This window comes from Tyto alba, unplaced genomic scaffold, assembly GCF_018691265.1.
Source record: "Tyto alba isolate M040663 unplaced genomic scaffold, T.alba_DEE_v4.0 Super-Scaffold_43, whole genome shotgun sequence".
Classification (NCBI taxonomy): domain Eukaryota; kingdom Metazoa; phylum Chordata; class Aves; order Strigiformes; family Tytonidae; genus Tyto; species Tyto alba.
The window spans coordinates 795,143-822,505 of record NW_024881319.1 but is presented as its reverse complement, the minus strand read 5'-3'; the positions used below and the strand labels follow the sequence as shown (position 1 = coordinate 822,505).

The window sequence follows — 27,363 nt, the reverse complement described above, 5'->3', positions numbered from 1 at the left end:
ATATAGATCTGACCTAAGCAACCATGTAAACTAGCATGCAAAACAACTAGGTGGGAACGGAGACTTGGTATATATAAATCCCTAACTTTCTCAGACTCTGCATTTGTTTTAAGAGCATTGGTTTCTGGTTACGACTTCATTTATGAAATGCATATGACAAATTTGCAAAAAAACTATACATGAAGAGTGAAATATTCCTGTGAGTATATCATTAGCAAAGTGAACTGCAACCAGATGTAAGTTAGAACAATGTCTTGGGATTTCATACCACTGACTATAACAGAACTCATCAAGTTTTTAGAAAACATCTACAACTCTAAAAGACATTTCACTGTAACTTGCTAACATTTGTTTGCCTTCCTGAATCTTACCGGCAGATGAAAAAGCAAAAGAGTGAAAACAGCTGATGTGAGAACCAGGGAAACATCTACAGAAGACAAGTCAAATCTAAATATGTCTATCAGCAGCAAGTATGCAGGGAATAGCAGAAGCAACCAGACTAACAAACTCAGTCCCCTTGGTTTAACAGCCAGGGCATACAGGACACTCACAGATATTTAAACTTTGTGCTGAACTGCTCCCTCTACCACAGAAGCAAAGTAGGAGAGACATCTGAGCACATGGAGTGAACAGCTTGAGAAAATCACAGCTCTGAACCACCTTGCACTCATCGCTGCTTTGCATCCTTGATCCTTTTCTTGACATCAGCCTCCCGGCGCATGGTTATCGCAGAGTTCTGGACTTGACGTAGCATCACCTGCAAACAGGCATCGCACAGTAAAACTGCTGCTGTGAAATTCATTAAATCAACTCATTTCTATGATTTTCTTCCCCCTTCAAGGATACCTCAGAAATGTTTTAAACGTAAAGAATTCATGAACAGTGCAGAGTGACAATCAACACATCTTTACATTTCGGGCAGCACTTGCTGCTGGGTTGTTTAAGCAGCTACACAGTTGTTTGGAAGAAAATGTCTAGATGTAACTGAATGTCTAAGGGAATTGAAATCAGAGGGTAATTGAGCCACAGAGAAACAGCCAGGGTTCTTAGATACTGTTGTTTCCATTAGATGCCACTAGGAATTACAGTGATTTTAAGCTGGTGTCACTTGCTGACTCACCTGGCGAACACACAAGCCCTCCTCTCACCCAGCGGCAGGCTGGGTCTCAGCCTTGCCCCTGTCAAGAGCCACAGCCCCACTGGGAAGAAGCAAACAGCTCCTCCAAAAGCCCCTGCCCAAATGCTTTGGAGCCAGCTGCACAGGCGGGGCAGGGGGGAACAGCCAAAAAGCACCCAATTTTACTTCTGTTCAAATACCTCGCACTCCCCTGGCCTCTTCTGCAGAGGCTGACATCAAACAAAGTGCCTTGTGGCCAGGAGCTGCTTTCCCACTCAGGATAAAGGGGAGATTGTGGGCAGGGGAACGTCAGCATGCTTCCCACTTGGGCTGGAGATCACATGTAGATGTTGAAGAAAGTCCGGTGGTGACGAGACCACAGAGCTGCCTGAACAGCACTGGCGACTCACCGCCAACTGAAGTTGCCAGCTGCGTGACCAGGTGCTACCACTGGGTGCTGACTGGCCAGCGCTGCCCCAGAGCCAGCGCTCTGAACTGTCCCCCAGTGCCTCAAATGTGATGTGCTGCCAAAGCACAAGGCTCACCCTGGACTCCCGCGTGAGATCCCCTCCGAGGCGCAGCTCAAGGGCACGGGCTTTACTCTCTGCTTCACGAGCCTTCTCCTCCGCTGAAACACACAGGGAAAAGGATGATGTCAACCATTCAGTACAGACAGCGTATTGTAAGGCATTCACCTGAGACCAGACACGAGCCTTTGCTGGTCTGACATGTACGCAGGTAACACAAACAGGTACAAAATAAAACCTTACATATGAGAGGGCACCACCAACATATCATCTTAAACTTGTTCAGAGGTCGCAGTCAACACCAGCATAATAGCAGTGCTAAAATTTGCAAAGGCATGTTTAAAGGAAAGATCCATGAGGAAGTTAGTAAGGAAGTGGAAGTGGATGCAAGTGACCCTGCCTGTTCTGCCCAGAAGTGTGAAGGCAGAGAAAGGCTCTCACAAAATGAAGTCTGAGTTCAGGCTTGAAAAGGAGCCTTGAAATTACCTTGAAGAGGTAATTTTCTTGCAGAGATGGAGGGAAAGGTCTAGTCTCATAAATGCTTTTATCTTTGACAATTGCTAAATTTTGCCTGGAAAAAGTCGAAGCTGTACTACACACAAAACAGGACACAGTGTTCTGAAAACTTACCACTACACCTGATCTTTGCACACATATTATACCACTTAAAAGAAATCCCCCTTTTCACTTCTCTCCTATACTACCAACAAGACTGCCTGGCAATAGATGTACCTTCATATCGCTTAAGATTCATTCAATAAATTTCATTTTCAGCAAGGAGATCCCTTCCTAAAATTGAGACACAAGGTGCTTTGGTAAATTAGCACTGCGTACCTTGCATCTGCATGCTCTCCATCCAAAAGCACATTGGTTACAACCCTCTCATGCTCCCTTTCAGGTCAGAGGTCTGTTCTGCTCACAGATGTACCAGAACTCGTTGAGTAACTAATCTTCCTCTGTCCCACTGGCTATGAGGTCCACAGGGGTAAATGTGGACTGGCAAGTAAAGCCCTCCTTAGGCAAGGAAAGTTGGAGCTGCAGCTGCCACCTGTAAGCACCCAACTCAGGCACATGTGCTGTGGATGCAGGACTGACCTTGCCACAATGCTCCCGAGCTTCCAAGCATGGGCATTTTTGAAAGAGGATGGAGTGATACTGCAGTGTTTGTGAAGTGTAGACATTTCTAACAGAAATAGACTGGTATAAATAAAGTACAAAACAGAAATGTTTACATGCAAGATGACTAGAAGAAACAATAAAGCACAGGTTAGAAGACTGGCTTGTGCTGGCAGCCACAGACATGATTTGTGTCACGATCTGTGCCACTATCCATCACATCTGAGAAGTCATGGCAAGTTCCCACTGACTAGAAAATGGGAAACATAACTCCATTATTAAAAAGGGAAAAAATTAAGACCTGGGGAACCACAGGCCAGTCAGTGTCACCTCTGTGCCCAGCAAGATCATGGAGTGGATCCTCCTGGAAACTATGCTAGGGCACATGGAAAATCAGGAAGCGATTAGTGACAGCTAACATGGCTTCACTAGGGGTAAATTGTGCCTGAAAAATTTGGTGGCCTTCTACGATGGAGTTACAGAGTTAATGGATAAGGGAAGAGCAACTGGCATCATCTACCTGAGCTTGTGCAAAGCATCTGACACTGTCTCACATGGCATCCTCGTCTCTAAATTGGAGAGACATGGATGTGATGGATGGAGCACTCAGTGGATAAGGAACTGACTTACTGTGGCTCATTGTGGCTGTGAGACACCCAAAACAAGGAAACACAACAGTGGAGGAACAATCTTGCCCAAGATTAATGGAAGATGAGGTAAGCAAGAAGATGGCAGAATAGCCACTGGCTCCTAGAGATTAGCAAGCACCTGTCCAAAAAGCAGCACTCAGTTGCCAGCCAGAAGGAATCCACATACTGTAGCCAGTGTTTGATAACCAGTATCCACTGTCCTCAGTGCCACGGTCAGCATTACTTGCAGAAATGTACATAATTCCCTTCTATGTAGTGTTACATTTGAGTTTTGTTCCACTAATTCCCACAGAAGCACACTGAGGTTCACTGCATCTTACCAAGCAAGTTATAGCAGAACTGCACTGTGCAACTGACTTCATCAAGACAGCTTGGGTAAATGTGAAAACACAGGAGTTTGGAGACTGATTAAAATGCTTGGTCCATTTAACTGAAAGCTTCTATGGTAGAAGCTGGTGAGCTAAATGCAACTGTACCTGGGGGGAAGAACATAGCAGTAACCCATAAGGGCACAGGTCAAACCTGATCCACTAATGCAATGACAAATGAGAAGGTATGGCTGACAGGGAATGACTCAGTTACAAGTCTGAGGGTTGAGGCCCTAATGGGCAAAAATGCATCCCCCTAGGCAGGAAAATGAGCATACAGCAGCTAGAATCCATATTCACATCCTCCCAGGGGACAATAGGCATGGCATACCCATGGTACTGCCAAGCGAATCACTGGACACACTAAAATACTCCAGACTAATACCCAGTGCAGAACACAGCTGTTAATGACTTTCAGTACTGGACATCCATGTAACTCCTCACCCTTTCTGTTTGTTTGCTTTTCAAACTTTCTGAGAGGATTTCCTGAAACCAGGCAATGACAATACTGCAGTATTCAGTGCTGGTTCAGAAATATACAGAAAGCAGCTGATGGTCTCTCACAGTTACCTTGCTCAAGAACGGTACTTCTTTCCTGGGTGCATTTACTTGTTTAGGGATCTGGATGCTTATTGTATGTGTCAGGAAGTCAATTCCCAGGGAATGAAGAGTTCCTTTTCCTCATCTTAAATATATGTAAATCTTCACTCCTGAGCCATGACTCTTTAGATATGCCAAAGCCATTAACACCAACAGTCAGAGCTGACCGTACATCTTTTTTAATTTTTCTTTTTTTAAAAAAAATTTCCTTCCTCCTCTATAGCTATTTTTCAGTTATCATAAGTTTTGGTTCAAAAAGCTCATACGCTACCTGCAGAGACTCATCAATCCCTCAATAGAGTTCTACAGTGTGATGGATTCCAACACATCTCTAGCAGGCAGCCACAGCATACTGGAACTGCAGTTAGCTCAGCTGAGACCCACCATTTCACACAATGCAGCCCTAGTTTTGAAAGAGAAATCTGCAAATCATTCCCTGGTAAAGAGCCCTCCTAAGATCAGTGTGCATCCTCAAGAGAAAACATATGCTGGAGATGATAAGAAGTTAATCTTTTCTATCAACAGCAGAAAAAAAGAACTCGGTTGTTACAGATTAAATTCATTTTTGTAGAAGAAAATAAATGAGATCTGTCCCACTGAAGCCGAGATTAATGCAACAAGCATGTTTTAGTCCTGGAGGCTTCACATGATTAAATCTTGGAGAAAACAGTCTGAGGTCTGCTGTGAGTTTTCACCCCCAGTACAAAGCTCTTTGCTCATCACCCGCTTCACCACCAGAGCTTTGGTGATGAAAATGAGTTTACATTTCCATGCCAATGGTATTTGTTCTTAGCATTGGGACACCGAATGGCAGTATTTTTCAGTGTCAGGACACTAAAGCTCATCTTTTAAACATCATGAAAGCCTCATGGACTGCTACAAGAAAGGAACCTCTCTAAATTATACTATTTGCTCCTTCTTGAAAGGCATTGGAAGTGTGTGCTGAACACCTGCTTTGGCTATAAGACTCAATCTAAAAAATAAATTAATTCATGAGGCTTGAGGCACAGGATAAAGTCTGCTTATACTATATAGTTTCAAGTCTATCTTGTTAGGTTGTACTTCATAAAGAAGGAACGGGGAAGACAGAAATTTACACAATTTAATTTTGCTGCTTTGCTTTGGGCAAAGTCAAAATCACATTGTCCTTAATGACTCTTCACAGGCTGAATGTGGCACCATCACTTCTGTATTGATCTGCACACACATATACACACATGCCTAGGGCAGCTCTTACACAGGGAGAAAGGACACATACCTCTGATTGATTTATAAAGTTGATTTATGAAATGATTAGAAGATAGAGATCAACATGTCTTACAACTTCCAAGATTCCTCCTTAACTACAGCATTTCCCCATCAGGGGTTAGGGAGACTGCTTTGTGTGTTAAATCTGTGCAAATTTAATTAAGTTATATGCTACATTTATATGCTTATTCAATTTTTATAATGTCAAATTGGGCTTTTCTTGAGGACTACAGGACATAACAGGAAGGGAAAAGTAGATGGACAAAAGGTATATCATGAAGGGAAAAAAACCCTAAGAAACAAACCAGGACTCCTTTGTATATCCAGACCAATCACTTTACATCAAGTGACAGAATAAAAATTTATTTTTTGAACAACTGCCTCAACAGGGAAGGAGCAGAAGGCAAACAGAACCAAAAGCTGATGATGTGCAAAAGGTGAGACCAGAACTGTGGGGTAACAGGGCAACACCTTAGCCAGGCTTCAGATGGAGCAAGGGCAGACAGCTGTGACTCCAAGGGTTATTCTGTAGGTATTCCCCAGAGGAAGTGGTCTTAGGAAACAATGTACATTTCTTCCATTGCATGGAAGTCAGTCTGGGTCATGCTTAGTTTCTGTAATAACTAACTTCCTGAGCAACCATAATGATCACATAAGCAAGCAATTTCAGGTCATATCCAGCAAGGCAGCCTCTTTCACTCCTTTTCTTCGCTACAGCAAAATCAGAATGCATGCATACCTCAAAGACTCACCTATCCTTGCCATGTGCTCTGCTTTCTTCACCTCTTGTTCTGCACGGGTCTTGAAACGATTTGAAGTATATTTGTACATCCTGTGATGATCAAAACTTATTAATCAGCAAACTCAGCAGTAAGGTCATACCAAGATTTCATCACTGTATGAAAGAATAAGATCTCCACATGCTACTCTACTCAACAGATTCAGTAAACGGAGAAGGAGGTTTACATATCAGGAACTGGGCATTTTTGGATGCAGTTAGGCAAAAAATTTTTAAGTTAGAGATGCTTTAGTAGTAGCTGCAACAACAACACCCCCCTTCTGCATTAGCCATTGGGGTAGAAATATATCCATATTCCTGGAGGAAATCCCAAGGTTTAGAGGAATAACTTATTCAGAAGCAGAAAGAAAGAGTGAATATATACGGAAGGCTTCTCAAAAACCTCCCATTACAGATAAATAACCCTTCCTTTCTCCTGCAAGCAGCTGTCCACAGCTACAGTCTGACAGTACCCATCTCCATGCAGGGCTACCTGAAAGCCTGTAAGTGGCAGAGCTACTCTCTGCAGAGAATGAGCTTGAACAGAGCTTAAAGTTTCAGCTCTGAAGTTTCAGGACATTTCTGCATGCTACACATCTGACTCACATCTTTGGAAATTGTGCTTGAGTTGCAGTGGCTTGTTTCATCTTCCCTGTATCATAACATGCCAAATGCAGATCACAATCTGATTGACGACTGCAGAATGAAAGAGGCAGGCGTGTAAAGGCAGAAGCTTGTGAGTATGCATCACCTCTGTGAAAAGGCATGTAATTGGGGAAGAGGAGATGACACCAAGAAGGATGATCAGAGCCAAAAGCAACACAAACTGCCTTAAGACAACGAGGTTTTGGATGTATCAAGAAGAAATTCCCATCCCATACAACTTTTTATGAAAAAAAAAAAAACAAACCAAACCTCTCCAGCATTTAGCCAAAGCAAAAGCCACTAGAAATGCTGTTTTTACAGAGAGGCAGAAACACAGAAGCACATAAGACTTGATTGACCGATTTATTAATGTAGGAGGAGCCACATTTAGATCCCAGTGAGAGACAAGATCCCCCCAAATGGCAGATAATCCATCAGGATCCATAAGAAATCACCTTGCACAGATGAAAAATTTCATTTAGGTACATTTCTGTGGGTGAGCACACATGGACGTCAATACTGATGTCAGAAATAGTCTGATCAACAGAAAACCCGTTTTCAAATCCAGAAAACTCACACCACAAGCACAGTACACTTAAACACATTTCTGCATTTACTTAACTAATTCTCCGCTGTTCACAAGGATCTCCCCACTGAGGAAAAAGCAGGTGCTACCTCTTCCTGAAATCACCCAGTAACCATGTTAGGAGATGCAGAGTCAGGTTTATGGTGGCACCATCTCCTCAAATCTACTTAAGAGCAATTAAAGCTACCCGGGGCCGTGAAAGAGAACACATTCTGAAAACCAGACTGCTTTCAACGTGTTGGTGTAACTAAATTACCTCATCCACATCCCACCTGACTTTCCTGAGATAAAAAAAAAAAAAAACAGGGTGCAGCTGAATTATCTCAGCACACCCAGCTCATGAGGCAGGACAGCACCCCTTTGCAACAGGGTGCAGTGCGAGAAATTGCAGGGTGTCCCAGACAGGCACCATGAGCCAACGTCGTGCTGACCATCCTGTTTCACTTTCTTTTCCAACACCAAATGACTTCAGTCACAGTCAAGAAAGCCACTATTTAAGTGGTCTGGAACAGCATATCTAGCAAAGACGTACAGAAACAGGTCAGACAGACAAGAAGTGTGCAGGACACAACAGTAAAACACACGCAGCTTCAGGATGTTTGTTGCAAGTGCCTTGGAGTGCCTGCATGAAGGGACACCCTTGCATATGTCCTGGCTACTTCTGCCTGCACAGCCTGTGCTGCTAAACAAGCTCAAACAGTTACTGTGGGAGGGAATGGATGGAATCAATCCTTTGGGAGACATATGCCATTCCCAGGGAAGCTGGTACTGTGGTATCATACCTGCAAAAAGTGGCAAAGGATCTGCACAAAACCAGCCTGCCTTTGCTACAGGGATGTTACAGGCTCCAAAAAGGCATAGAGAAGCCTCCATCCACAGAGACATGGCTTCCAGAAAAGCTGATGACAAAAGGAAAATAAGTGCCATGCTCAGGAGGCAAGCTGTTATTCCCCACAAAGAACAGTAAAGGCACTTAAATACCCTAAAGCCCATGATGGATTTACATTCTTTGTTCTCTAACAGCAACACATTAACCTGCAGACAAGCCACATGCAAGCTTTTCCTTCAGAGATGGAGGCAATCTGACTTACAGCCCTACAGTAGGAGGGGAGCCACCACCTCCTGAGGGCAATCCTCCTGAGCAGATCTTGAAAGCAGACCAGGTGGCAGAGAGACAAGCTGAGGGCTGTAACCTACCGATATCCAACATAAGGCATGAAAGCATCACTTCAAGCAGAAAGACACCTGGCCTAAAGTTCACCAAGAATTATGTAAAAAGGCAGCAATCATGAGTCATTTGCCAGCTCACCGTCAGGTGACATCTTCATGACACTTCCTCAAAGACTATCAAAGAGCCCTTAAGTATGTACCACCTTGGTACCCTTAATTATGTACCACCTACTTGGGCTGTATGACAGGGGAACCTTCACTGCCTGTTACCTATCCCTTTGCTGGACCAGGAAAGTTCAACAGTTACCTGGCCTAGGCTACTGAAGCTCTGCAAAAAACAGCTATAGTAAAGAGTTGACCATTGCTGATGCATCAGCTGTCCTCTAAAGAGAAATCTTAATGGTGGTACACTTCCTCATGTGCCCCTAGACAAAGTGGAGTCCCTGTACAAGTACAGGGGAGTAGTACTAACCTGCAGAGAACTCAAAGCCCAATAGCTAAATAGGGACGCATGAGCTCTGGCTCCAACTCCAAAAGAAAAATCGAGCACATAAGCAACTCTTTTCAGCAGGTTAAGGGAGAAAAAAAAAAAATCACCTATAGCTGTAAAAGCAGAGTAACTTCACTCTCAGAATGGACTGATTTACTGTTTTTTCCTTGGGAAAGAGCCACCCAGGGCAGATTAAGCTCTGCTCAGGTGTCTGAAGGTAAAAGACTGAGTTTCCACCACCTGTCCAGGGCACAGTGTGGGCACCTACCCCAAGAGCTGCACTGGCTCTCAGAACCCACAGTGAAGGCTTCAATGGCTTGTCCCAATGGCCACGTTGCTTCTGGAGCCCAAACTTGGCATCAGGAGTCTGAGACCAGAAGGAAGCAGTCTGGACACTCCCCAGAGAGATCTGGTAAGGCTATGATAATTGCCCCAAGCCCAAGAAGATCTACACTGTGCTCTACAGGAAGGCCTTGTTTGCACAGACTTTACTAATCTGCTGCAGGAGTGGGGATTTTAAATGTAAATGTCTTTACAGTGTTAGTGAATTTTTTACCATAAGCAGATCTACAAGGTGTCTGCAAAAATACAGTACAAGCAGATTTGTTAGATACATCTGCACCAGCATTGATCCTGTGTGCATCAGCATTGGACGCCTTAGCCCCTCACTGGGTTCATCCCCCAGCAGCAGCTGCATTTACCACAACTGGTCCCTGAGCACTCGGCATTACACCACTGTTATGACACAATGTGGCAGCATTTCTTATCTCATCAGGCAGTGTAACCCATTCTGTGGTTGAGCATTCCTGCCCTCCATGCCAGATCGTTCCTCGGTCATGAATTACCATTGCTGAGCAGTTACAATTTTCATTTCCCCTTCTACAGCTGCAACTATTCCCCCAGAACAATGAAAAACAGACACAGAAATGGTGATAGGGACCTAGAAGAGCTGCTGTCTAAATTGCCTAAAAAACACAGCCTCTTTTCCACAGGAAACATTTCTATGGTATAGAACAAAATTCTCATATCCCTCCCCAGGCATCGACTACTGACCCCTTGTAAAAGAAGCTACTGAGGCAGATGAACACCTGGGGTGACCCGGTCCTTGTTACCATGAAAATGCTAGCACCATCCTATAACAATGGCATCCTGCCTTTGAGTCTAGCAAGTCTTTGATGAGAAAACCTGTGCCCTTCTCTGCTTTTTCCCCATAGTACTTTTGTTGGACTGCAGCGCAAGAGGAAGCAGCACATGGCATTCACATGCAGGTAAAACATAGTCAGAAATTCAGAGATTCTCTACCCAGCAAATCAGGATTTACAGCAGCAAGTCAAGCTGCGCCTACCGACTGCCTTCCACAATGAAATGACTGGCTTGGTCAACAACGCGAGACCACTGAAAGTTTCACACATTTTTATTTAAGAAGCTGAGTAAGTACAAGCCTGTCAGACAGACCATATTATAAGTGGAAAACTGGCCAGGCTATTAGGGCAGCAATCAATGGCATGACATTGGATCGTGGCTAGTGAAAGCACCTGACGGGTTGATAGTGAGCCCACATTGTTGAAACACTACTGCAATCCAAAATGCTATATTAATCTGAAAAAACTCTATAAAATTACTGCTATTTTATTAAGACAAATCATGTTAAGGTGTCTAGAATGCAGCCTGTGTGCTCCCAGGGACAGAACACTGTTGCCTGAAGCAGGCTTACATACATGTTTTTCTTTCCCCTTCCATCCTCATAACCTTTTCCAATCACTGTTAAGCCAACTGGCAGCACATCTCAGCTCACTTTCAAGTTTTTGTTTAAGGGAATTTAAAAGGAAGATATGGAAAAGCATTTCCCAATCTCTACTCAAACCTAGATTAGCTACATATAAAAGTTAATTTTCAAAGCAACTGTTTCAAAGTGCTCAGCTTAGTTTCTTTTCAGTAATAGACCTAACACCCACCATACGTATTTTCTTGTCCTATTTAAAAAAAAAAAAAAAAAAGTGTTACCCAACAGATTTTTATGGATATGACATTTTGAACAACCAGTATCTTCATTTTTCCATCTGCTCTGAAAGGAAGCCAAATTACACAAATTGCTCATGCCATTTTCAAAGGCATTAGGTTTTCCACTATCTACCTCTTTTCCCATGATGTCAATACTACATCCCATTCTCTTACCATCTGTTTGGAATTACGCAGGATACACCTGGAGAGCAAAATGCTAAACCTTTTCTGTAAGGCAACTCCAAAAACTCCCACACGTCTGCAGACTTTGGGTCCAACACTTACCTTGGCTTGTACAGGCAGCATGAAAGCCGTTTGGTTTGTACTTTGTGTCCATTTATGAAGATCCTCATTCTGGGATCAATATAAAGCACAGCAGCATAGGCACGGAAGGAGTGGCGCTCAGTCTTTCTGCAAGACAGGGATGTTTACACAGACTTTACTCAGCATTTCCTTGTAGGACTAACAGCAGACATTCTCCCAGTCTGGTCCATGTAGCCCAAAGATGAATCCATCGATTCACATGCTGAGTAATCACTATCTCTTTGTCAGAGTGCTCATCTTGGAGTCTCTGTCAGTCTGCATTCTGATTCCTATTTCCTTCACAGTTTTTTCCCCTTCATACCCCTCCAATTAAGAAGAGTCATGACATACTGCTGTCACAGAGCCTCCTCCTCTATCCAAACCAAATGAACAAGTTTCTCCATAGACAAAACTTGTAAGATTCTCATTTCCCAATAAACTGCTACCTAGGAGCCAAGTGACCAACAGAAGCACCTCCCCACACTGCTCTGCACTACCCCTGATGTATTTTAAGCACCTATGGCAGGATTCACACCTCATGCAACTGTAACTGTTATTATCTCAGCTCATAGCAATCTACTTCAAAACATGCCAAAGAGACATCCTTCAGCAAGAAAGCTAGGTAAAAGAAAAGGCCTTACTATTTTAATTACCATGCAGCTACATGAAGTGTAAAAATTTAAAAAGTTAAATTTTTTCACCTATGTCTTCTACAGAGATTTTCTATTGAGCTATACATTTTAATACTGTTACAAAACACTAATGCACATATCACTGTAGCTTGAAAAGGAATTTTTGAATGCAGCTGGATAATAAAGGTCAAATCTATGAACTGGACCATTTAACATTAAGTGTGTGCCCCACTTGCTAATGCGTTCTCTTACCATTCGGTTAGTCAGGAGTATGCTCCAACAAAAACTGCACTGATCACACACAGAAATGGGTACCACAAGGTCAGGAGGAAGAAGCCCCCTTCCTGTGATCAGTGGCAATTCTGAAAGCTCACCCGCAGGCATTAAAGGAACTGAGAAGCATATTAGACCCCTGAAGGTCCCCAAGGAGTTTGCTGCACCTGTGTACTCAATAGCATCAAGCTAATACATACATAAATTGCTAGTTTTACAGTGTTTTTACTGTATTTCTATGGGAAATTCAAGCACTTGAGGGAAGAAGTATGTAATCTCATTAAAAAAAAAGTAAAACTTATTAGGTGTTCCCATGGAGCTCTGGGATTAATCAAGCATTTGGCTCAGTTCAGCTCAGTTTTTCCTTTTCATGCTACAAGTGAACAACTCACACTCAGCTCTCCCTGAACAGGGTCCTCTGAGCACATCCTTCCTCCTCTGCAGGGAAGTCCATGAGATGCTCCTGCTCCCAGAAAGATGTGGTGATACACCCCTCCTCCACCCACACGTAACATTCACTTATGGAGGCTGACCTGTGTGGCACTTTGCATTTTTCCAGGGTTCATTTAATGATAAAATTGAACATCAGTTTGAGAGCAGCACAGACATACAACTGGTTGTCATTCTGACAAAAACATCTTCGAAGACTGTAGAAAATTAAACCTATAGCTTAGAGCTCCTTTGTTTTAAGGTGCCTACAGAAGGGCATTGAGTTTGCTGCTTTGACTAAGCTGAGACAAGCCAATGCAGGCATTCACACCAAACATACAACCGTAACGCCCACGGGCCATTTACACATGTGAACTCAAAACTGATAAAGAACAAACTAAACATCTTCTACTTTCTCCAATTCACTATAGGAAGAGAAGCTTTTAAAAAACACATATACAAAGTATATAGCCAAACCCTACACATAATTTGATCAGAGCCCGGGTGCCTGTAACACACATCACACTTACGTTCCCTCTGGAGGTGTTTCTGCCATCTGAATGTCTCGCAGGTCAGAAGTTATATCCAGCTCTGGCTCTCCATTATCCATTAGTTTGAGGTTAAAGATGATCACCAAGGTGCCTGAGCAAGTAACAAGCTGATCAGGTGAATCCCAGCCAAACCCCAAATACCTTGCCTGTGACCAGCACTGTCTGTACATACCTTTCTCACCACAGATCTTATTAAACTGCTCCATCACTTCTTGTTCTGATTTGAAAGGGGAATACTTGTAAATTAGCTCTGTCTCAATAGCAAACTTCTCCATGTTGTCACTCATAGGCTCCTGGCTTTGTGCGTTCCAGGTGGGCAGAGGAACGATGACCTGCAAATTGCATCATACTAAGAGGGACTCAGGCTTACCCATGCCAGTCAGCCCCTCCTGCAGATCATGGCCGAGCAATTTACCCCTTCCAACAGCCTGCTAAATCACTGCAAGAGCCCTTCCTAGCTTTTCAGTGATTTGCACATCAGCCAAATGCTCAAGGACCCCTCTTTGCCAGCCTCTGAGTTGCCTTCCTACAACACCTAGTCTTAGACTGAACCATTCCCAAGTAACATGTATGATACTGGCTACTCACACGCTCAATGTCTTTTCTCTACTACTTGTAAAAACTTTCATAATACTAAAAAAACACCCAAACTTTGCTTCTTTAAAGATGTCAACCTCTGTACTTAACTTCTCTCTTGAACTCAAATATCCTTCCCATCCTGATCTCACTCTATTGTTTTTATAGGGTTCTAGCAAGGTTATTGGTGTTTTGTCGTTTAGAACAAAACCACAGAATTATAGACTGCAGCTGCCTATCAAGGACAGTGAATCCCATTCTCACTTTAGAATTGAGATCAAGCCAATATTTCTGGCTCCAGAGCCACTTTAGAAACTACATCATTGTTCCCAATTTGCTTCAGCCATCAGCTGGCTACTAGCAAGCACTGCTCCCCTCAACAGGTTCTTTGTAGAGCTCCCTTCACTATCACAATGGAAAAAGCTTTCTTAGATACTATCCCAGTGCAAATTTAAAACCCTTCATTATCAGCCTTGCCTGGAAATACTTGTGCTTGAGCAAAAAAATACTTTCATGTTAAGAGTCTGGAAACAAAACAACAATGCCTGAATTGTCTATTAAGATATATAAGTCTTCAATAGATAGAACCACACTGATTTTTTTATTAAAAAATGAAAAGATCCAAAGAAGAGACATGGCTGGAGTTTATGGCCTGTGGGTAGCAACTTCAATCATACCTTTAGTTCTCTAAAGAAAATCAAAACAAAGCAATAAATTTAAATACATCTCAAATTTTGTGGGACAAAGAAAATGCAAGAAGTCTGGGCATGTCCTGAACTCAGTGTAAGCAACTTTAAGGGACCAAAACAAGCCCTTCAAACTTGCTGTAGTTTGGAGAGACCTCTCAAACAGAATTAAAACCAAAAGGAAAAAAAATCTTTGATGACTTTGCAGAAACCCTACAAGTGTATCACCAAGAGAAAACCATACACTGATGCAAGCAAAGTGGCAATCAACACTGACATAGACTCCTTGTGTGAGAGCTAGGGAAGTTCAGATGAGACAGCATTCACCAGATTAGTTCATTACAACAAAGTACATGCAAACCTCATCAATGCCTTCTTCCTCATGGAACGTCCGTGACAAGAGGAGGCAAGTCATGGTGTCATCTTTCTTTGTGAACAGGATAAAATCCTTCCCAATCCGCATGGAACCCCTGGAGACACATTTCAGGTTGCATGTTACACCTGATGCACAACACTTTCTAGAAAACAGACCGCATTACTGAGTTTTCTTCCCATTACGTTCAATTATGAGATGCCAATACCAGGTAAGGCAGAAGAAAGGCTTAAACAATAACCACCATTTCTCTCTAAGCATCTCATTACTTTCAAAAGGTATCTCAATCTGGACATTTTCGTAACGTTTCAAAACATTTAACACCAGTTACAGTTAAAAGGTGCAAAGTACAGTGCTGCTTTCCAGGCTCATACAATCTAGAAAGTTTTTTTAAAAAAGTATTTTTTTTTAAATCTAAAAAAGATTACTAAAGTAAGATGTGACAATAACCTTAAAATATACAAGCAGAAATGTAGGTGAGAATGCAAATGCACACTTCATTTTGCTGTGCACAGAATGAGTAACAGCAGACAAGTTTCTGGGAGACAGACAATTTATTTCCTAATGTCTAATTCAAAAGACTCACTGACACTTCAGCTAATGCAACTTAGCAGCTAGTTGTCACAAAAAGGGACAGCCCTATCTTCCTCCCCACTATCCTACCCCTAATAGTGCCTTCCCCATCTTCTCTTTTCCCCTATTACCCAACTTGTCCAAAAAGACCTTAACAGAGAAAAATTAACATGGCATCAAAAGAAGGATTAGTGTTCTGTCACTTCCGTTCTCTTTAGATTGGCTTAACAAAATACCAAAGCCTACCTTTTGCATGCTTAGGCTTCAGTCTGCATTTCTTAGCTGTAATATAGTATGCCTCTTGCTCAAGGTCAAGAATAGGACAGAAATCTGCCCTGAAGTGCATAGGCAAGATTTGGGAACTGTCCTGCACTGCAGCTGTATGAACAGTATCTCAAGGTCCCTCACATTCCTTTTTTTTCTTTCCCCCCAGATTATAAGAGTCCCACAGATTTCCCCAGTAGGATGCATATAAATAATCAAGCCACATGGAACACCATAAAGCAGAACAGCCGATCAGAGTAAGCCATAAAAGCCCTCTAACTTCCCAGACATCAGTTCACCACAGCAAACATGCTTCTCTTTCCTAGCAAATCCCCTCCTACCAGTAAGAATTCCTTCCTACTTCTATTTCTCTGCCACTTAATTACACTCCTCTCATTCCTTCCATCATTCCCCTCTTTCTCAATGCATGTTTGATTTAATAAAAAAATAAAAGGTTTAAGTCCATCTGACTTGAAGCAGATCACTTTCCTAGTGAGAGGCTGCAACACTATTTTGCTTTGATTTTCCTATCTGTCTGCCACAGACATATTAAGGTTTTGTTTCCTGCTCTTTCATTTTTTTTTTTTCTCCCCAGCTCTGATCTGTATCACCTGCATCACACACACATAATGGCAAAACACTGTCAACAGCTTTGGACAGACTTCTCTGCCACTGAAGAACTACAGATGTTCATAGAGCTCCTGTCTACCAAACCATGGCATCTTTATTTAGATTTCATCTGGGGTTTTTTGTTTGGTTGGTTGGTTTTTTTTTCTCATGGGAAAAAAAGATATACACCTCCAAGCAAAAAAAAAATTTACATTCTCAACTCTAACCGCTATAATCTCAGGAGGCTGCCTTTTGTTATACCTACGATTTCAAGCCGTTCCCATACTGTCCAATTTGAGTTGACTCAGGTGATCGTTTGGCTGATTTGCCAAACTGAATAACACTGGCAGCTTCATCTGGAATGAGAGACAGGAAACAAAAAAAGTTTATTTTAATATACAGACACATACATACACATCTTTTAGATAAACTTATTCACCACTGTAAGTAGCAGAGAAAGACTATAGCATGGAAGAGGCCAGAAGCCTAAGCCAAAGCCTCACCCTGAGGCTCTACCATACAGCCCTGTAAGATACACATCGCTTGATGGCATTTACATTATCCGAAGCTGTGTACATATGCCACTATGCTGACAAAAAGAATTTAAAGTTTCAGACTAGCCCAGTGCCCATCTGAACTGCATAAAGACACTTCTTTTTACAAAAAAATGTCCACAAGATTATCTGTTGTGTCCACCACAGTTATCAACCTGAAAATAAACCAAAACATATCCTGGGATGCTGCAGCTCTGCTGTACTGCTGACACCACAGACTTGAAACCACTGGCACCAGAGCATAAGTCAGTACTATGAAAAAGGTCTTGAATTCAGGATAAACATTACTTTTTCTTCATGGTGTTGAATGGAACGCTATGATTAAATAATGCACTAGTAATACAAAAGCTCATTTTTGCAGCAGATTGCTGGACTAACAACAGCAGAACAGCTGTGGGTAAAAAGGCACTACTAGCAAGTACCACAGCAATTAAGAGTATTTTATTAGCACAGGACAAAATGAAAGGACGTGATGGCTTTACAGCTGAGAGGGTCTGTCATTTTTAGTTCAAGACTTTCTATTGTTCAAGGGATAAAGTCTTTTAACATCATCCATAGGACAGAACAATTCCTCTCCCTTCCCCCAAGAGACAGTAATCATTTCTCCATAGAATTTACTGAGAGAAATGTAATGCAATTCCAGAGACAAGGAACACGAAGTGGATTAACAGGAAGGCTAACAACAATTACAGCCCTCAAATGCGTACACAAGCTGTGAGGGAGCATGGGACAACACTCACCCCACCAGCCAGCTAAGCAGAGGCTGAGCCTATGGGACAAGCTGGATTTAAGCATATGGGAGACTTACCCAGGTCCGGTAGTACTGCCAGTGAGCTTTTACAGCAAGACGTTTAGTACTAATACCATTGGTCTAACACGAAATCACTGAGCTGGGTGTCAGAATGCCATTTTCCATTCAAATGACATTCAGATTTAAAGCCTCAATTACAAGGTGAAAATACAGAACAACTGTGCAAGGACCTCATTGCCTCAATTCAGTATGTCCATAATGGAGCTCCACAGGGATTTCAAAACCAACTTTTGACTGGATGAGAGTACATCTTCCTTTCCTTCAGCCTACTACAGTATTTTCTAGTCAAACAAAGAAAACATTAGATTATCTCATATTTGAAATGTGCGTAAGGATACTGATGAGTATTATGATACTACTATTATTACTATCACTGTGTTAGTTTTAAAGACTGGTCAGAAAAGGGGCTACTGGAATGCTTTTGCTACACAAAATGTTGTATCAACATCTGTTTTTAAAAAAACTTTGACAAGCCTAAAAAGAGTAAAGAGTAATTGTCTGAAGCATTTCCTCTCTCAGAAAAGGTAAGCATATGGTTTGTTACTCAATGCTGGATGTCCAACACCACCCTATAAAGATTCTTCCTTCTGGGCAGAGGGGCGAAGATAATGACAAGCAGAGGGGACTACTCGGGAGCAAGGAAGCATCTCTCTCTGCTGCAGGCTTGCTGTCTTTGGGAAAGATTTAATCTTTACTGCCTCCCAAGAATCAAGGTACAAATGATTTTTCTTTCAGCTTTTTTGAGTTAAGGCTCCAAAGGGAGTTTCACTTCAGGCTATTTTAGTCACACTGTTTTCGTTTTGTTGTGTCTCAGAGTTACTGGATTTAAAAAAAAAAAACAAACTCCCTGGCAACAAAAAGCAGGGTAATGTAATCCAAACAGATGAAAAAACAATCTGAAGGAATTCACTCAAGACGGCAGATTGATCTTCAGAGCCCAAGAAAAGGAATCAAGGGCACAGATAAAAAGTTGTCTAATAAGAAATATCAGACACCTGGGATGAAGAACAGGGGGAAAGAGCTGTTTAGTTCCTGACTGCTGGTCCTCCAGGACAGCAACAGAGCATCCTCCTGAATGACAGACAGTTACAGCACACATGCCTGCTGACACACAACGCACCACCGACATCCCTGCAGGCAGCTGCCTGCTCCCCCGCTATGGGTCATGAGCCAAACCTCCCTGCTCCCCCTACACTATGGGTCACAAGCCATACCTCCCCTCTCCCCTGCTATGGGTCACAAGGCAGCCACTGAAGTCAGACCTGGCCTTACCCTTTGAGGAGAATCCTCTCATATTTTCAAGTTCTCCAGCTGAGAATACACTAAAGGTCCAATCTGGACACAGAAAATTATTCTTCCTGCCTTCTCCATAAATTCATCTGCTATATTCACATTAGGTAGAGTACTTGCAGTAGACTCAACAGCATCCTCAAAAAATATCCCAGAGCCAGAGTATCTAATTTACTACCTGGGGGAAATCAGCCTAAATCAAGATTACTTCCAGTCAAGCTTTCCTTGGGACAGAGGAACAGGGGAGAAGCTCTGAGGTCTTCTGCCACTGTAACAAACACAAGACACCCACTCATCTGAGGAAAATGGCTGACCACAGCTAGTGACTGACAAATCAGTTTGATATATGTTACTGTGATTTATTTCAAAAATCTGTTAACTTGAGAGGAATCATCAATGTGCTACAAGGTTGAAGAGACATTTTCCACTGAGAAATATGTAGACCACTCCCCTGAGAGTGGTTACCCAAGTGTCTCTGCCTACACGTAAGAGTGTATACACACACTTTAAAATAAGTGCTAGAATCTCAGTTACATTTAAACATAATTTCTCAACACTGTGAGCTTTGGATAAACAGTATTTCAAAACTACAGGATCTAATAAAGTAACCAAGACATTAGTACTTAAACTGCATCCAGTAAAATAAAAGCTCTTTTGAGCTTCCAAACTTCACAAATACAGTTTAAAGAGCAAGAACTAATATATTTACTTCAATCCCTGGGAAAGCAATGGAACTAGTCTTCTTAAAATGAAGCAGGTGATTTGGATAAACCAGCAATGGATCTACCGCAGGTAACTCACACCTGAGCAATCTAGTCACCTTCTACAACAAGGCAGCACTTTCTGTCAACATGGGGAGAGCAGTGGATGTTGTTTAGCTGGGCTTCAGCAAAGCATTGGACACTCATTCCTACAACCTTCTCCTGGACAAACTGGCAAGACACAGACTGGATAGGTAGTATGCAAGATGGGTAGGGAACTGGCTCACAGGTCATGCTCAGAGGGTGATCATCAATGGCTTTTACGCTGGTTGGCAGCCTGTCACAAGTGGGGTCCCCCAGGGATCAACGCTGTGCCACACACTGTTCAACATCTTCGTAAGAGATCTGGATGATGGGATTGAAAGCACCCTCCCCGGGTTTGCTGATGGTGAGCTGGACACATCAGAAGGGAGAGCCATCTTAGAGAGAGACCTGGACAGGTTGGAAGAGTGGTCAAGCAAGAAGTGTATGAAGTTCAAGGGAAGGGCAAGGTCCTGCACCTGGGATGAAATAACCAAAGAGCTCAGTACAGGCAGGGATCTGTGTGGCTGAGCAATCTTGCTGAAAGGGGGTCCTGGTGGACAAGCTGAAGATGAGTCAGCAGTGCACTGCTGCAGCAACAAAGGCAAAGGGGATCCTGGGCTGCATCCACAGGGGCATTACTACAGAGAGAGAGAGATGCTATCATCCCACTCTACTCAGTGCTTGCCAGGCCACATCCGTGTCCAGTTCTGGTCTCCTCAATTCAAGAAACACACAGACAGACTGGACAGGGTTCAAAGAGAAGGTGATCAAAGGGCTGGAGAATCTGCCCTATGAGAAAAGATGGAATTAGCTAGGTCTCCTCTTCCTGGAGAAGAGAGGGCTCAGGGGGAATCTCATCACAGTATTCCAGTGCTTAAAGGACAGCTACAGCTAAGAGGAGAAAGGCTCTAGCTTCACAACGAGCCACATGGAAAAGATAATGGGCAACTGGTACAAATTGCACTGGGTAAGGTTTCATCTCAGTATAAGAAAGAAATTTTTTAGAGTGAGAATAATCAATCACTGGAACAACCTCCCCGGGGATATGGTGGAGCCCTCATTGCTGGAGTTTTCAAGACGTGATGGGACAGGGTGCTAAATCTAGTCATGCTAAATCACATGCTAGTGTGAGCCCCAACAACACTATGGCAAGTCATGTAGGTCTTCTTCTTAACATGTCAGCTTTATGTACAATAAAAATAATCCTTAATTAGAATTATCATGTGGAAAAATAAAACTCTCCCAAGCTCTATGATTTCTGTTGAATCTGTATGGATGTTGATGCTATTTTCAACATAAGAAGGCAGAAAAGTTCAATAAAAGGTTTTCTGCTGACATCTCCTAAAATCATCTTTCAAACTGGTAGATCTGCATTATAAGAAATTAAAACTCAGACCCTTACAGCCAGGGACAGAAACAGAGGGGCATATGTTGGGAGTCAGAGTAACAGACTCTCCCGACCCACTTCTGCCTTGCGTTTACAGGCAACCAGTGCAGCAGATGGAGTTTCTACCTGGCTGTTCTTGGTCAAGTGACTGTCAAATGCATATCAAGATTACTCTGACCATCCAGCATTGAAGCTATGAAGACGTGATCACTAGAGCTAGACTCTGCATCGAAACAGTATGTCTCTAACCACTGAAAGTTAAGAAGGGCTTTTTGAAAGTGCTAAACAAAGTTGGCATATCAATTTTACATTCTGAAAAGCAATGTCCTGGAAAGGGCCAAAGATAACTTCACAGCCTATTTAAAATTAAAAGAAAAAACAACACTTTTTTCAGACACAGAATGAACCTCACTTTGACATCAAGACAGTCAAAGGACATAAAGTATATGGTATTTGCTGTAAATGATGTACTAGTACTGTGAAATATCATTACAACCCACAGTATCTGCCAATCTCCTTTACAGAGTATCTCAGACTACCAAAATCGGGATAAAATCCTTCAAGATTTAGCAGAAAGATCAGACAAAAGAAGCAACTTAATACATAGCCAATACTTGAATCCCACTTTGTCATAAAATCAGCAATAGGGGAGCAACAACAGCATAAAAGCTGATATTAGACTCTGAAGCATTAGAACTGACATTTGACACCTACTCTTGATCCAGAGACAAACATGTAGCTTTCAAGACATGCAGAAAAGGCTGTGTTTCTCCCTGATCCAAAGGCTTGTGAGAAGACCACAGTTAAGTCTCTAAACTTGTTTTACAGTTGGGGCTTAACTGCTTCCTTCAATTCCATTGGTGACAGAAAAGTACTCTCAGAAGACCTGTTTAGCATCCTTAATTGTATTCCAGAGAATACACAAGCTATCTAGGGTTCAAAATAAATTCCTTCATGCAGGTCACAAATCTGCATATCAAAGATGTTACTGTATTTTTATAAGCATTAATAAACAGAACTAAATGCTTCATATCTGTACTGGTTTTGGCTGGGCTAGAGTTAAATTTTTTCATAGTAGCTTGCATGGGGCCATGTTTTAGTTTTGTGTTGAAAACAGTTGGTAACACAGGAATGTTTTCGTTATTGCTGAGCAGTGCTTACACAATGTCAAGGCCTTTTCTGCTCCTCACCCCACCCCACCAGCGAGTAGGCTGGGGGTGCACAAGGAGCTGGGAGGGGACGAGGCTGGGATGGCTGACCCCCACTGAGCCCAGGGATATTCCAGACCACAGGACGTCATGCTCAGCAATAAAACTGGGGGGAAGAAGGAGGAAGGGGGGACATTCAGCGTGATGGCATTTGTCTTCCCAAGTCACCGTTACATATGATGGAGCCAGCCCTGCTTTCCTGCAGATGGCTGCACACCTGCCTGCCAATGGGAAGCAGTGAATGAATTCCTGATTTTGCTTTGCTTGTATGCACAAATTTTTCTTTCCCTATTAAACTGTCATTATCTCAACCCATGAGTTTTCTTACTTTTACCCTTCCAATTCTCTCCCTCATCCCACTGGAGGAGTGAGTAGCTGTGTGGTGCTTAGTGGCTGTGTGGTGCTTAGTTGCTAACTGGAGTTAAACCACAACAATACCACAATAGGATTTTAAAGTTCTGAGGGATCAGAACAAATATGTTAATTGATGCATATTTACCCATCTCCCACTTTCTACAAAACCTTCCAATTTAGCCTAACTTTTCTCCTGAGTAGAGAGCTCCTCACAGGAGGATTTACCCATCTTCAAGACACAAAGTGTTGTAGGATGACACTGCTGTTCACTGATGCTAAAGCAAAGCAAGGAGGCTTTTCTCCTGCTAGATCCAACATGGATTTACATCAATTCTTATGACAACGCAGAATTACATCTGTTACATTCCTCTCACACTCAAGATTTCATACTGTCAAGTATTGATCTCAATCACAGTGCCAATGGTGAAACAACTGCAAAATGCGTCCAAACTAAGCTTTCCAATTTCTGGCATGGCACAGTTTTTTATTAAAGCTGAGATACACTAACTGCTTGGCAGCCTCTAATGGCGAAAAGGCTTATGCCCATCAAAGCTTGTGCTTGTTTCTTCTTCTGGCTAGCTACACTACTCTCCCTCCAGCCCCAAGGTCAACTTCAGTGTACTGGAAAACCACAGGCCAGGCTGACTCAACTCTATAAAGCAGCAAAACAATTTTCTTTTGATCAGATTAGTTTTCTGCAACTGAAAAGGTAAACAGTTTGGTATATGATACAGTGCAAAAGAGGCAGTGCAGAGGTAGGAACACATATCCAGGCATGGAACATGCCCCTTTCAACAGAACCAAGCTGTTAATTCAGCTTAATCCATAACACGAAACCTCAGATCGAAAATGCAAGTGTAACTTCCTGTCACTTACTTGAATCCATTCCCGTTCCATCATCCAAAAAACACAGCATGAATCCACCTCGTAGGTCTTCCCGTCGCTCTACAAGAGAAGAGTTATTCACTACTCCCACAAGCAAAAGTTAGAAGTTCCATAAAATGGAATCAGTGTTCACAACAGAAGTAACACAACAAAAAGGACTTTCACAACCCCAGTACAGCTAAGCTGTAAGAGAGAGCACCGGCTTTTTGTCACAGAATGGCTAAGAACTTCTGCACTTTAAACTGTATGTAAATATATGCTACAAGAGTATATTGTAAAAGCAGGTTTCTTATGCATGCAGCATAAACAGCTACTCACTTTACCTGACCTCAGCCAAAGGCTGATCTAAGTGCTTGCCCAAGTTATTTGTAAAGGTACTACTTTTTGAAAGACGACAGGGCACTGGGGCATAGGACAAGCAGTAGAATCATAAAATTATTTAGGTTGTAAAAGACCCTTAGGATCGAGTACAACCATAAACCTAACACTGCCAAGTCCACAACTCAACCATGTCCCTAGGCACCACATCTACATGTCTTAAATACATGTAGATAGTGACTCAACCACTTCCCTGGGCGGCATGTCCAATGTTTGATAACCCCTTCAGTGAATAAATTTTTCCTAATATCCAAACTAAACCTCACCTGGCACAACATGAGGCCATTTCCTCTCATCCTAACACTTGTTACTTGAGAAAAGAGACCAACACCTACCTTGCTACAACCTCTCCTCAGGTTGTTGTAGAGAGTAGTAAAGGTCTCCCTTCGGCCTCTTCTCCAGACTAAACAATCCCAGTTCCCTCAGCTGCCACTCATAAGACTTGCTCTCTAGACCTTTCACCAGCTTCATTGCTCTTCTTTGGACATGCTCCAGCACCTCAATGCCTTTCTTGTAGTGAGCGGCCCAAAACTGAACACAGCATTGGGCATAAACACCCTCACTCTTATTCTACCAGGCATAACACACATTTGCAACCTAAATCCAAGTTAACTACTGATTTAACTGCTGACATGCACGGAAGCAGCAGGAGTGACTTACCAGTATAAATGTCTATTCTTGTGGCATCTGCACCTCTACAAAGCAATGAAAACACAATCAGTATTCAAATGTCAAATAGAAATTAAGCTAAAATCCAGGCAGGTGCAATAATTTCCAAAATTAATTGGCTGCACAGATGAAAGTCCACAAAGGCCCCAGAGTCAGCACTAACAAAATAGTTAAAAGACACATTGTTCTACTTTTTGCCTACCTACTTGAACCCAAACTCCAGCACAAGACACTGCTGCCACACAACTAAGCTTAGTTACAGTATCACTGGCTTTTTAACAAAAGTCATATTAAAGTGGAAGAGGGATTCAAATAAGCCACACACTTCTGAGCTCCCCTCCTGTAAGAAACAAACAATACCTACATTTTTTCTGTCAAGCTGCCTATAAGAAATTTAGTAAGTCCACATAAAACTCCATCCAAATATATTCAAGTTTGTCACAGGAAACTGTCATTACAAGATCATTTACGTAAAGCCCTTCATACACTGTGCATCCTCCTCTGTACCTGAAAAAGCAGCATATACAGCACTACTGTCCTCTTCTCAAGAACAATTTTTAATTATTTTTTCATGTAGACCATCACATACCCTTGGTTTGCTAATCAGAAGAGCGCAGTTGTAGTGCTGTAGTGCTGTAATAAAATCTCACTTTCCAAATGCCAAGTCACTTTGTCTTGCCTTTTCATCTCCAGCCAAGTACAGCTAAAAGGTACCCTTTCCCAGAAGGCCGACCTCTCTTTTGCCAGAATAGGAACCAAGAGGTTGAAGACAAAGACACCTGTTAATCTCAAAGCTACTACATTTAACTATGTTGTAGCAAAAGTGAAAACAGCAACAGTGAGCACATACACACGGCTGATTCCCTACATAAAATTATTCCAGTTTCAGCTCTTTACATTACAAACTGCATAGTGTGACAATTCACACTTGGTAGAAAACGATCTCAAAATACTTCCATAGTGCCACATCAGAATATTCTGTAAAGCTCAAGAGGTAAGTACACAAAGGTTTAGGACACAGCTGTAGCCTGGATTCCCTAAAGCAAACATGAGAAAAGTCTCCTCTAAAGTGTCTAACTGTTCTTGCTCTATTTTTCAGCATGCCACTTCTGATTTCATTTTCATCCTATCACCATGCTTGATACTAAGAGTCAATGATTATCTAAGTGTCTTAAGAGGTCCAGTTCCAATAATTTCAACAAAAAGGCAGACTTCTTTTTTCCTTATAGCTATCTCATGTCTTCTAATAATTTTCTTCCAATCTGAGTTGTTCTATGATTCATTCAAACTTACCTTTCCAGGAATAATACCTTTCTTTTTTTTTTTTTTTTTTTTTTTTAAATGGGTACATGTGGCAGTGTAAGAGGACCAATGGAAATATACTAAACTACAGCAAAATCTTCTATTTTGTATTTTTCATAAAGTCTACTAGAAGTGAAAATTGCTCAAGATCAACAAATAGACAGGCTAATTAAATCTTAACCAAATTTGCCTTGGGAATTTGGCAGTCTCAGGTACATACCTGGCATTATCTACAAGTTCTGCAAGGGCACCAAACAAAAACTCATGGGTAGTTCTGCAACAAAACACAGAATCAGCAGAGTTACACTGACACTTAAGAGAGACCTTTAAATAAACAAGAATCTCATCTACATATTAAATAAATCTTATTGTATGTCTACAATACTAATGTCTGCCACTGACAGCAGACTAGAAATGAGTGTTTCACTGTCTACAAGAGGCAGACACACAGCAGACAGGCTGCCCCATGGAGTGTCTGATACAATAAACTGCTTCTTACTGTGGTCTATAAAAACACCGCATAGTAAACAGACACAACAAAGAAAATTATTGACCTGATGAACCAGACTATGAACCAGTTGACAATTCATATAAATCCTTAATTATTCACTATGTTGACAGGTCTCTTTGTGGCAACTAAACACAATATGTAAAACATGGACAGATGAGGATTATGCATAAGGTCCATCTCCCCCATGCACATATTCACTTTGCAGAAGTTATTTCTGATAGGAAGAAGCTTCCAGATCCTGGGAGACTTCCAATAGCTGCAACTGCTCCTAATCCAGAGAAAGACAGTCTTCTGCCACCCCTATACCACACCAGCTTCAAATTCAATGCTAAAATCTTCTAGATAGGTGCCACTTCAGCGCAGCTGAAAAGCCGTGTTTAGTTTCCAGCCTCTTAAATGCCACCTTTTGCCGCGATTGAGAGACGGAGACCCAGCTCGATGCAAGTCAGGATCTACTTTATTGAACACAACAACCGATTTTATATTCCAAACAAAGAGAGACATGTGTTTTAAGCTGATTGGCACAATGGTTAATCACCTAATACATATTACAAAAACTGAGCTCATGATTGGCTAACGTCTAAGGTCAGCTTGACTTTTTCTGCAGTTAATTTTCTGCTAGCTCACAGCATTCTTCTTCTTAACAACTTGTTTCTATAGCACA

The 27,363-nt window shown here is 42.1% G+C and overlaps 1 protein-coding gene across 1 annotated transcript in view; it reads right to left on the bottom strand.

Annotated features, from left to right (window-relative positions):
* LOC116963458 (ATPase MORC2-like) overlaps window positions 1–24,912 on the bottom strand; it is a 41,443-nt gene extending 16,531 nt beyond the window's left edge. The window contains exons 1-10 of the mRNA XM_042805010.1: window positions 24,878–24,912; window positions 23,831–23,899; window positions 16,831–16,921; window positions 15,108–15,216; window positions 13,657–13,816; window positions 13,464–13,575; window positions 11,582–11,707; window positions 6,379–6,458; window positions 1,663–1,745; window positions 672–757 (exon numbers count right to left, since the gene is read on the bottom strand). Coding sequence (XP_042660944.1) covers window positions 672–757; window positions 1,663–1,745; window positions 6,379–6,458; window positions 11,582–11,707; window positions 13,464–13,575; window positions 13,657–13,816; window positions 15,108–15,216; window positions 16,831–16,921; window positions 23,831–23,870 — 887 coding nt within the window. The 5' untranslated portion in view covers window positions 23,871–23,899; window positions 24,878–24,912. The remainder of the gene's footprint in view (window positions 1–671; window positions 758–1,662; window positions 1,746–6,378; window positions 6,459–11,581; window positions 11,708–13,463; window positions 13,576–13,656; window positions 13,817–15,107; window positions 15,217–16,830; window positions 16,922–23,830; window positions 23,900–24,877) is intronic.
* Between the last annotated feature and the right edge of the window lie 2,451 nt (window positions 24,913–27,363).